Source organism: Amblyomma mixtum, chromosome 10 (genome assembly GCF_055824585.1).
Source record: "Amblyomma mixtum isolate Tamu chromosome 10, ASM5582458v1, whole genome shotgun sequence".
NCBI lineage: Eukaryota > Metazoa > Arthropoda > Arachnida > Ixodida > Ixodidae > Amblyomma > Amblyomma mixtum.
This window is the reverse complement of record NC_143021.1, coordinates 157,546,521-157,558,678: the sequence shown is the minus strand read 5'-3', so window position 1 is coordinate 157,558,678 and position 12,158 is coordinate 157,546,521. Positions and strand designations below refer to the sequence as shown.

The following is a 12,158-nucleotide window of genomic DNA, read 5'->3' as shown; positions in this document are numbered from 1 at the left end:
CGAAGCGTCGACATTCCTTAATAATTCAGTCGACTGTAGTGCAGTTCTTGTATACGAGCAAGTTGAAGGCATCGTCGGCGATGCCCTTCAACACGTGGCCGACTTTGTCAGACTCGGGCATGTTGGCGTCAACTTTGTGACAGAGGGCCAGCACATCTTGAATGTACGACACATAGGACTCCGTAGATGTTTGAGCTCGGGAGGCGAGGTCCTTCTTAGCGGCAAGCTTTCGGCCGAGCGGCCGTCCAAACAATTCGCGTAGTTTCACTTTGCACACGTCCCAGCTGGTCAGATGGTCTTCGTGGGTCTCATACCAGACCCGGGCGGTGTCTTTTAGGTAGAATATTACATTTGCGAGCTTAAGTGTCGGATCCCAGCGGTTGTATGTACTCACTCGTTCATACATGTTGATCCAGTCGTCGACGTCAGTGTTGTCGGTACCGGAAAATGTCCCAGGGTCACGAGGGGGAGAAAGAACGAGTGATGTCATGGCCGGGGCTGAGGTTTGCTGGATGGCGTCTTGAGTCATGATGAGTGAAGGCAACTGGCGGCCGCTTCGGAGCTCCGTCGTCGGTAGACGTAGGGGAAATCCGCACCTCCACCAAATATGTTGCGGGAAAGAATATATTTACAAATATTTACAAATAGCAAAGAACAGCTACGAGCGGCACCGAGAACACAGTCCGAACTTCGCTGTCGTCTTCTACTCTCTCCATTCGTGCCAGCGCTCTTTGTCGTCGTCGTCTATCCGCTTCAATATTGATGCTTTTACTGTGGCCGCAGAGCCACCGCGGTGGCTCAGTGGGTTCGGCGCTCGGCTGCTGACCCGAAAGACGGGGGTTCGATCCTGACCGCGGCGGTTGGATTTCTTTGGAGTCGAAATTCTAGAGCCCCGTGTACTGTGCGATGTCAGCGCACGTTAAAAAACCCCAGGTGGTCGACATTTCCGAAGCCCTTCACTATGGCGTCTCTCATAGACTGAGTCGCTTTACGACGTTAAACCCCATAAACCAAACCAAACCTTTAATTTGGCCGCAGAATTTGTAATGACCACCGTTTTTGAGGATCCTGCTGTTGAGAGATCGCGGTAAAGAGTTGACTGAGTCAGTGCGAGAAGCCACTTTGAGGAGTGGTGAAAACGCTAAGCCAGATTTGGTACAATGTTCCAGCGATACTGAAACCTTCCACATGAGCCACTTCGTCGAATAATAGGAATATAAAGTGCGTACGATATAAAAAGTTTTTTCAAACCTTGACGCGTTTTTGTTTTCCCGTGTCATTTTCATCCGTTTTCAAAGCAATTTGTATAGCACTATCACTTTGGGCAGCATTCATTTTGAGCTCTGCCTAACATCCACTATTAAGTGCAAAGGTATGCATGCAATTACACTTAGAGGGAGTGCACGCTTGTCCCGTATTTCCTTCTGTTTCCGAGAACCATTGCGATTCTGCTAAGCCAGCAGAAGTGTGTGCCCTCCTCTGGAGTACACAAACTGTTCTCTAGTCAGAAACCGAAAAAAATTATTTATTACCCATCACGTCCGCTGTAACGCGGTTAACCAGCGGTAGGTTGCCCATAGTACGCGTCTGTAATTTACGTAATTGTTTGTTTTAGGGGGGGGGGGGGGTTGCAGCGAGTAGCTTATAATATGAAAAAATCTTGGAGATATTTAATTACATTTTGTGTGCTGAGAATGCGATAGCGAACGCAATACGCTTAGCCTGCGTCTCCTCCGTTATTGCTGCTCGCCGCACGCGCTGACCCTTTGCAGCCGCCGACGATACATGAACGGGGGCATACTTCCCTAGTCACCTTCTCGACTTGCGTGAATTTGCTTCTACGGTAGACACATGCGGCTTTGATTCTGGCTCCATTCGAGCCGTGACACGCGGAGCTGTCTAGTCACGTCGGCACACAAGCAGGCGTAGCTATTACCAAGCCCGTCACCATGCACGACCTTGCCACGTGACCAGCACGCCCACCAAATGCCAGCATACGTGCAAACTCGGCCATGTCAGGTGGTGTAATGACGCCGCCCCCCCCCCCCCCCCCCAGCGAGCAATCATCCCTCGGCCATGTCACGTCCCTGTGACATCATCACTGCCTCTACCAATCAGTGTATCGCATTACTAATGATGACAGGTCTTTTCTTCGCGATGAGGCTCTAATGCGACAGTTGTTGGCACAGACTTGAACCTGTAGTCGAGCAATGCGTTCGGACTTGACCATTCGTTACTTGTTCGGCCCGCCCGCTGTAGGTTTTTGTCCTTGCCTCCTCTACGTGCCGCGCTCATGACACGACGCTCGGCCTCGTCTATAGAGGCAGCAAATATGCAGTCATTACGACGACATAAAGCGACTAAAAACTAGCTGGTGGGTGACTTGTTGGAGACATGGAGGTAGCCAGTAAGGTTGACGGTTCCCCTATGTGGATATATTGAAAACTTGAACTTGTTTTAACAAAGTTGAAACGCCCACGCGATGTCTCCGTTATAGCCTTTGCGTCGTTACAGTTGTAGGAGACCTTGCCCGCAACTGTCGCTTTTAAAGAGGCTTACGTGACACGTTGCACACATAGGACAATCTAGCTAGCGATTTCTCTGCCGCCGATGTGTGTTCAGGGAGCATTCACCACGCGCACTGAGTACCTCCGGAGGGGCGAATGAGGTACACGAACGGAATACGTCAGTTCTAGCTAATGTGCACCTTTTTTATTGCGAAAGCAATACTACTCCCAAGAGCGGCCTTTCGCGTAGCGGCGGCCGGTAGCCCCGTTTGAACTTTAGATGACCTGTGACGTCATATCAGGGTGAGAGATGGGATACCAAGTCGAGTCGTGGAGCAGCGGCGGCCGGTAGCCACGCGTGACGTTTAGAATGACTTCCGACGTCATGCCATGCCTAGTGACATCATTACGTGACGTCATACCGGGGTGACAGATGGGCGACCAAGTCGAGTGGTCGCGCAGCGGCGGCCAGTAGCCACGCGTGACCTTTAGAATGACCTCCGACCTCATGCGATGCCTAGTGACGTCATAACGTGACGTCATACAAGGGTGAGAGATGGGCTACCAAGTCGAGTCGTCGCGCAGCGGCGGCCGGTAGCCACGCGTGACCTTTAGACGCGGCGCGCCGCGTTCCTTCCGTCAGAGACGCTGCGCTCGCTTTCGCAATCTACCAGGCTTAACCAAAGCTAAGCCCCCGCCAATCTTTTTTACACAGGTCATACGTCATAGAGCTGAGTGCCTAAAAATGGCCCTTGGAACTATAATGTCACGAAGGAGGGCAAGGGCCTTGATTAGGAAGTAAATGTCAAGGCCCAGTGGCAACATCAACAAACCATTTGTAAAGGGCTCACAAATGCTTGAAGGACAAGGGATCTATGCATCTTTCTAATTACTTTCAAAACGTGGGTAACAACGGTGCCGCTAATTCTGGACAGCATGCTCAAAGCTACGTCAAGTCCTTCGTTATTCTATACTTTGCGCCCGGTGCAGATACTGTATGGCCGCCTTCTGCCAACAGAAAACGTCTTGAGGAATTGTTTTCTATAGCTGTCACTAACCTTGGCTTTGGGAAACCAGCAGGATGTCGATGTCGTCAAGGGTACCGCGTACACTGCAAAAAAATTGAAAGCACGCTACCGGCTGCTAACACAAACTATACCGCGGATGGCACGCCCGAAACCTCACCTTGCTTGCCGCGGGCCCTTTGCTGGAAAAAGGAGGTTGGAAGGTGGGGGAACTTCACTGACATTGGAAACTCTCAAGGGGAGCATAGCTCAGCGTTGGATTCGTGCCGCCTTGCGCGACATCATAAGATCATACACTAGGCCCCTAAGCCGCTGCTGTCTCCCTGTCCCTCCCTTCTTTTATTCGATCTCTCTGTCTACACGTTGTCCCTTTATTTACACTGGCAGCAGCTCAGGTGCTTAAGTACGTAAGAGCAGATGACGCGGTGGGCAAAAATCTTTTCCTTCATTTTTGCATTCCTCAATTAATAACCCCAGACTCGCAAGCTGGCTGCGTGTACCCCGGGTTCGGCGGAGATGGTGCGCCGCCCTAAACATTTTTTCCCGCCAGAGCCATAGCATCGTCGGTCCGATGCATCATACTCGGCTGGCTATGAACGGGAAAAATTTTATCTTTTTATCAATTATCTTCTTTTAATACCGACAGTTTCGAACGGAGGACCGTCCTTCCTCAGGGTATACACACGAATCTCCCGTATACCCTGTACCGCATACCCTGAGGAAGGACGGTCCTCCATTCGAAACTGTCGGTACTATATGAAGATAATTGCAGAGTTGTGACCCCTTCTTGTTTTTATATATATATAATAAGTTGGGGAAGTCACATTGAAAAACTTAACAGATTTATTCAACGTTTCGACCAGTCGCTGGTCGAAAGTTGAATAAATATATGTTAAGTTTTTCAATGTGACTTCCCCAACTTAATAAATTTTTAATCAGTTGCCTTGAAGATTTTGTTATCCCTTATATATATATATATATATATATATATATATATATATATATATATATATATATAGTAAACTATGAAAGTCACATTGAAAAACAGAACAGATTTATTCAACGTTTCGACCAAGGACTGGTCCTTTACGAGACTGATCATAGAGTGCATGAACATGCCTTCTTGTAGCATTGAGCTTAGCACACAGAGGGCCTGGAAAATAAAAATAGAACATAAAAAACTTTAGGGCAAAGAGGAACACAGAACACAGGGAGGAGCGAAGGCGCCACTTGAAAAAGGTGAAAGAGGGAGGCGGGCCTCGGCGGGCACGCGGCTAGTTCGAGAAAAAAAAGCGTGAGGGGAGTTAACAAAAGAGAAGTGTCCGCCAATTGTGCGCGACTGTAGCGCTTCTGGCCGCGCCAGTGTGGGCCCGCGCGACTCCAGAAGATCAAACAAACAAGATCGCACAAAAAACAAAATGCGGTGAAATTCCTCGCCACAAGTTTCGACATAGTTATGAAGCTCGCAGACAAAGGTGGCGCAATTGTCGTGATGAATACCCGAGACTACAATAATGAGGCAGAACAGATTCTAAGCAACAAATTTTTCTATAAAGATGTAGGTTTTGACCCTACTTGACATTTCAAACACCTGGTCCAAACCATTCTAGAAAACCTCGTAAAGGAGAAAAATAACTGATCATATCACCAAGTCCTTTTTTTCGTTGTGCCCCATCCCAGGCAGGTTCTACCTTCTGCCAAAAATAGATACGGAAAATTATCCAGGACAATCAATTATTTCCTAAATAGGAACCACTTCAGGAAATATTGCTAGTTTCATCGACAGCAGAACTAGAAACATACCACCAACTTTTCCTCTTTTTGTCACCGACACAACTCATTTTCATTTTGAAATAATTGATCTGTTCATTCCAGAAAACAGCATACTCGTTACCCTCGATGTCGTGTCCTTATACACCAACATACCTTACTCGTATGGGATTAGGGCAGTCGTTTACACTTAGAGGTTACCAAGTTGAAAGGGTAGTGGACGTCACGACCCTTGAAACACTGCTGCATTTGATGCTATAAATGAATAACTTTGAAATTGATGGCGACCACTATGAGCAAATTAGTGGCGCATCAATGGCCACAAAAGTTGGTCCTTATTATGTCAATATATTTATGGTCATTCTTGAATACCTAGGGAACTGTCTCTTCAGACCCCCTTTTTATACGAGGTTTATAAATGGCATATTTCTTATATGGTTGCATGGTGAAGAAGAGCTGCTCAAATTCGTCGCTAACGTTAATAATGCTCACAGGAGCATCTCTTTCTCACACGTAGTCATCCTTTTCGATCAGCTTTCTGGATGTGAAACTTCAGATCTCGCAAAACCAGCCTGTCACTTCCGTGTTTAGGAAGCCAACGGACAGGCACTTATGCTTGCATTTCGAAAGTAGCCACGTAAAACATTGCACGAAAGGAATACCATACAGTCAGGCTTTAAGATTTAAATGCACATGCTCCTGTGAAGAGGGCTTCGCTTCTAACTTGCAGACACTCCGCAAGGATTTGCTCCGACGGCGCTACCCGAAGCCTATGATCGCCGATACCTTGGAAAAAGCTTCAGCACAAAACCGCCGTACAATCCTAAAGTAAGACAAGCTAGATTTGAACACTTTCGCTTCACAAGTCACCGTGGTTGTACAGTAAATCAAAATGACTTGTGAAGCGAAGGTGTTCAAATCTAGCTTGTTTTGCTCTAGGATTGTACGGCGGTTTTCCGCTGCAGGTATTCAAACACGCAATGTCTCATATCTGTGTGAAAAGCACGTATTCGTGCTTAACTCGACGAGATACATCGATTTAGAGGAAAACAAGCTAGATTTGAACACCATCGTTTGACAAGACCTCGTGGATGTAAACTCAAAAACGCAAAATCACAGATCTGCGTGAAAAGCTCGTATTCGTGCTTAAACCAGGACTGCGCAAACAAACTTCCCAACTAATCTAATATTAACCTACTTTCCACCAGCCCCGAATGTTAACGCTATTTTCAGAATGCGACACATCGTTCTCGTTCAGAGCGACAAAATGAAGCGCTTGCTTCCCCAACCACGTCGTTTCGTATACCGGAGGGCAAGAAATATCAAAGATGCCGTAACGTCCTCGAAACTAGACAACCGGAAGTCAGGGTGCACACCTTGCAATAAACCGCGCTGTAAACTTATCCGGTGATCAATAAGGTCACAAAACCTCGTAGCACAGCGTCGTCTTTGTCATTCAAAATTCGAGGAGACTTCAACTGTGACACCAGCAACGTAGTCTACCTACTTGAGTGCGATGTGGGCCATGCTCGGTATATTGGGCAAACTGAAACTCCTTTCCGCTTGAGAACAAATAACCACAGAGCGCACATACGATCATTGCCAGATCTGCCTCTTTCAAGGCAGGTAACGGCAAAGGCGTTTGAAAACTCCAAGGCCATCATACTGCAATCCGGCTTGCAGACACATTACAACACTGAAGCTTGTGAATAGTATCTAATATTTTAATTTAACACCTTGTTTTCTGGCATTAATCAGAGGGCTGGCAAACTTTCCTGCCTTACCTGGTTGCCTCTTTTTTTTCCCATGTTCGTGTTTCGCTTTTTTTTTCCTATTTTCGTGTCTGATGTTATTTTAACTCTGTATAAATTTCGTGTTCTTTTCATGTATTTGACTTGTACGGCATTCTTTACCGATATTACTTTTTTCCTTCTGTATATTCCTTTTTTCATTTGCCCCCCCCCCCCTCACCCAATGCTCTTCCTTCTGTATATTCCTTTTTTCATTTGCCCCCCCCCCCCTCACCCAATGCTCTTCGGGGCCTGTGAGGTACTAATAAATAAATAAATAAATAAATAAATAAATAAAATCTGCCTGCAATGTTTTGGTTTGTTTTCTTTTTCTTGTGAACTCCTTTGCAGCCAAACGATTGTTTTTTGAATCTACTATGATGACAGTTGTGTAACAACTTCTTCCGTAATAAACACTTTCATTTCTAGTCGAGTTATTGAAATTATTCTTGTGGCTAAAGACTAATTCTGTGACGCACGTCTATAATGTGTAATCATCCCATTATTATCGTTTTGTTGTTGCCGATCACTGCGTTTCGGTAAAACTCCATTTTTAGGACAATTTTCCCCACTCTTGTACTGCATATGGATTTTTTGTGCGCCTCTATGGTTTGGTGTGTCATTTGTATTTATTTTAGCAATGTTGTTATGTTGTTGCAAAGCGCTGTTCCGTGGGATGAAATTTGTCTTTTCGGGACACACTGGCATGTTTTTAAGTTCATTTCCCCGCAATCGCCTGCTAAAAAATGCTACAACAGGACACATTTTTGTGTGTACCCTGTGTATTCGTGTCGCCAGTGTAGATTTTTTTTTTCGGCCATCGCAGTGCCATTGTCTCTCTTTATTACTTATTTTTGCATTTCTGTAAACGAGCCTTTCCGTGCTGTCCTCGTATGGGCCCCTCATCTGGCTTTAGCTACTCACGTGACACCGTGTGCAGTCTTAGGGCAGCCGCAACCTGTGCGTCCTCGTTGTGCTATCTTCTCGAGTCGGGCGGCGCCACACAGACGCGGCCAGAGGTGCTACAGACGGGCACAATTGGTGGACGCTTCCCTTCTTTCCCACACTTTTTTCTCTAGAAGTTGCCGCGTGCCGGCCCCACCCAGCCTCTTTCTTTCACCTCTTTCACGCTGCGCACTTGCCCCCCCCCCCCCCCCCCCCCACACACACACCATCTTGACATCGGTATTTGGTGTCTCCGCTGTGTTACGCTATTGCCGTTAGTTTTTTCTTTTGTTTTCTCTTTTCCATTTATTTCATTTTTATTTTTCAAGCCCTCTGTGTGCCAAATTCAAAGCTATAAGTCGCGTCCATGCACTGTGTGACCATTCTTGAGACACACTATAGTCGGATACAACTTAAGAACGAAGCGGCTTCCCCCCCCCCCCCCCCTCAAAGAACCCCCCTCCAGCTAATGGCGTCGGCCAATTCTCAAGAACCTGCAAGGGTGACAATGCAGGGAACGGTACAACAGTGGAGAGAGGGGTCTATCCCCGACTATGGAGGGAGAGGACTATCCCCTTTCATCTGCCACTCCCTGCATTGTCACGCTAGCTGGACAATGAGAATTGGCCGACGCCATTGGCTAGAAGGGGGGTCCTTTGACGGGGAAAAGCGGCTTCGTTCTTAAGTTGTATCCGACTATAAGTCACTGGTCGGAACATTGAATAAATCTGTTGTGTCAATGTGACTTCCCCAACATATTTAATCAGTGCCTTGAAATATTTGATGTCTTATATAAATATATATATATATATATATATATATATATATATATATATATATATATATATATATATATATAAGACATTGTTCCGCTTTGTCCTGTGTAACCCGCTCCCCTCTGTTGTGCCGCTGGCTTTGAGGGTAGAGTAGTTAATAAATAAATAAATGTATAAATATATATATATAAATAAATAACATATTTTTAGAGCAATGGCTGTTGTGCAGTGCTCTTGGTAATTTTTTAAATCGGCAAGGTGTAATTTTAATGACGCTGTTTAATAAGTGTGTGTTCAAATAAGAACGGTTACTTAGAATTAATAAGCATTTGTTTTCAACCAAATATTTATATCTGATGGGGAAATGTAGCAAGGAAAAAGTAATCAAGTCTAGGTTTGAGTGAATCGCTGTATTTTGCTTCTAAAAAAAAACTAACACTACAGAAGGTAGAACACGACTTGCAAATTAAAAAGTTTGGATCCCCACAGAACGAAAAATTAGTGCAAAAAAGATGCAAGGTCATCCAAAGTTAATTATATGCAATCATATATTCTTTTAGAAGATCAAGAAACTTCTTAGGCTTTAAGAACTTTGCCCCGAAAAACCGCATACAATTATTAAAGAGTAATACACTTTAGATTGGTGGTTGCCCATGGAATAATATGACGTGAAAGAGAAAGAACTCAAGAATGAAAATTTTCCACACTAATTATGGTTCTTTTAACTGCAACCTGGATAAATGTGTAGAGCTAAACTTGTTAATTTCTTTTATTGCGTGTTTCAACTTCCTGGAATTGGAATATCGCTTAAATGTAGCCAAATTGAAATGATATATAAAGGAAGTCATGATCGCCCGTTTTTTTTAAATTTACCTTGAAAACTCTTGTTACCTGTTTGTTCCAGAGGAGGAAATAAACATTGAATTATATTGGTTGTAATCAATAAAACTAATGCCTTATGGAGACCATATCTCGTTCACTTTGCATTACTGGATATTGTCCATTGAGAAAAGGGACGTTCACGGATTCGACTTTCAACTGAATGCATTTCGCTGCATGGTCCTGGGCAGAATTAGAGACTTTTACAAATAACTGGGAAGCTTGCCTTACTTATTATTCCAGTTTCAGTTACTTTCAAGATTAATAAGTTTCTCTTTTTGTCTGCTGTTTCAGGGTATCGGTAATTCCAGTAAAAAAAACAGGAAATCGTCCTTTTGGAGCTTATAGTCTTAAATGGTCCCTTATCATTTCTTCATTGCGTTATTATCTGTGTAAATATTTTTTATTGTTTTAACACGCAATTTACATCACTGCAGAACCTCTTGGGAGGATTTCGTTCATGCGTTTTAGAACGCAAAATTTGTTAGGCATGCTGGACGTTGCCTTAACGATAGACCTCCAAAGCGCACGACGCTGTTGGTACTTCTTAGGGCTCAAGTTCGATTAGGCCATTGTTTATTTTTCGCTTTAGAATTACCAAAAACGCTGTTCTAAGCACAGGAGAGATCACTGAAGCTTCAAGAAATTTTCGCTCGGGAGGTGTCTGTGTCAGCGCTGCATCGATCCAGTTAGATCGCAAAAAGGTGTTTTTCTGATTAAGGGTTTCGTCAGAATATTTGTCATTGGTGAGCTTACTTTTAATTTACTTCTAGGCAGTAAACAAGAAGACGTCTAATTTACTCTCAGAGCCTTTGTGCTCTTTTTTCTGTGCTTCTGCTATGACTATTTTCTGCACTTCCCAGTCTATGCGATGATCTCGGGGACTACATATGAAATTTTTTCCAATGTTTCATTCTGCAGATACCGAAGATTCGCGACCACTGCATCGAGATGCTAGAGCGGAACTTGGAGCCTGATTCGTGCATCGGGACCTACCACCTGGCCGTCAGCAAAGGATATGCTTCTCTTGCGGCAGAAGCCTATCTCTACCTCGTTCGAAACTTTAATGAGGTGCGAAGTTCAGGGTACGCCATGAGCATTGCAGGGATTCCAACACTCGCCGAAAATGTTTATAATACACAAAGCAGTACTATCACGTTTGTGAAAGAACAAGGTTAACGGGAGTAACTGCCCTTACTAGCCTGTAGGAGAGGTCAGGCAATCAAGCCGCCTGCTACCGAATGGCTTGTCTAATTTGCTTGAGTGAAATTACTTGTTTCATTTATTAGCCATAGTTGGAGTTAATACATGCTGATACTAGTGAAACTAAGATTCCTTAAGACCAGCACAAGTGTCGTCTATGGGCGGAATTGCTGCAGGAGAGTATTGCTAATTTGGTGATCAACGAAATGCCAACCATTTCACGTTGGCATACCTGGAACATACCTTGCTCTTCTATCTGTGGGCAAAGTTATTTTTGCCTGCTCTTCCTTCCCGATGCCTGCTCTTCCTTCCTTCCCGAGTCTGGTGATTCAAAGAATTAGTATTTCGTTCAAAAGTGGGTGAATTGCTGAGTTCGAGACAAGATATTATTGGTTTTTGCAGTGCCGTGAAAGCATAATTGCAGGAGCGATACATACATAACTTGCGCAAAAAGTGCGTGAGCTAAAAATACGGACAAATATCACTAACCAGAAACCCACCATTCGAGAACTGACGTTTTGTATGTGGCTCACTGGTTAAGGCGTTCGTCTACCGAGCCGGAGTACCGGGTTCGAACCCGACCGCGGCGGCCGCGTTTCGATGGCGGCGAAACGCAAGAGGCACCCGTGTGCTCTACAATGTCAGTGCACATTAAAGATCCCCAGGTGGTCGAAATTATTCCGGAGACCTCCACTACAGCCCCTCTTTCTTCTTTCACTCCCACCTTCCTTCCTTCCCTTACGGCGCGGTTCAGGTGTCCGCCGAGATATGTGAGACAGATACTGCGCCAATTCCTTTCCTCACATACCAATTTACCAATTTAATAATTAATTCACGCAGCCTGCATCCGGTGGCTCCACCAGAGGCTTTCTCTGTTCGGTGGTGCACTTGTGGACGTTTTCTCTTTTTAAATTTATTTTAATGGGTTCGGATGAACTGTGTCTCTACACGCGGAAATGGCTGTCACTAGTGGCCTCCTGAGATATAAATTACGCTCGACCAAGGTTGCTCTTTCCAAGCGACCGTTTCGAGGCCAATCATTGGTATAACTGCCACCTGGGCAGTGAGGCATAACGCGTGAAGCGGTGGGAACCTTGCGACTTCATCACAACCTGCCCACCGTGGTAGTTAAATTAATCGCTTATGGCGAGAGGTTAAGAGCAAACTTGGTCTCACAAGCAAGCGGCCTCGGCTCACCTGCCGAGGCAGCGGTGTGTCGCTTCGCCGGTGTACCAATGCGGCAGCAGTGGTCTGAGCGACCTA

The 12,158-nt window shown here is 45.2% G+C and overlaps 1 protein-coding gene across 1 annotated transcript in view; it reads left to right on the top strand.

The window, feature by feature from the left end:
- Positions 1 to 12,158, top strand: part of LOC149327463 (kelch-like protein 10) — a 156,201-nt gene that overhangs the window by 27,532 nt on the left and 116,511 nt on the right. The window contains exon 3 of the mRNA XM_089564890.1: positions 10,614 to 10,763. Within this exon, the coding sequence (XP_089421016.1) occupies positions 10,614 to 10,763 (150 nt within the window). The remainder of the gene's footprint in view (positions 1 to 10,613; positions 10,764 to 12,158) is intronic.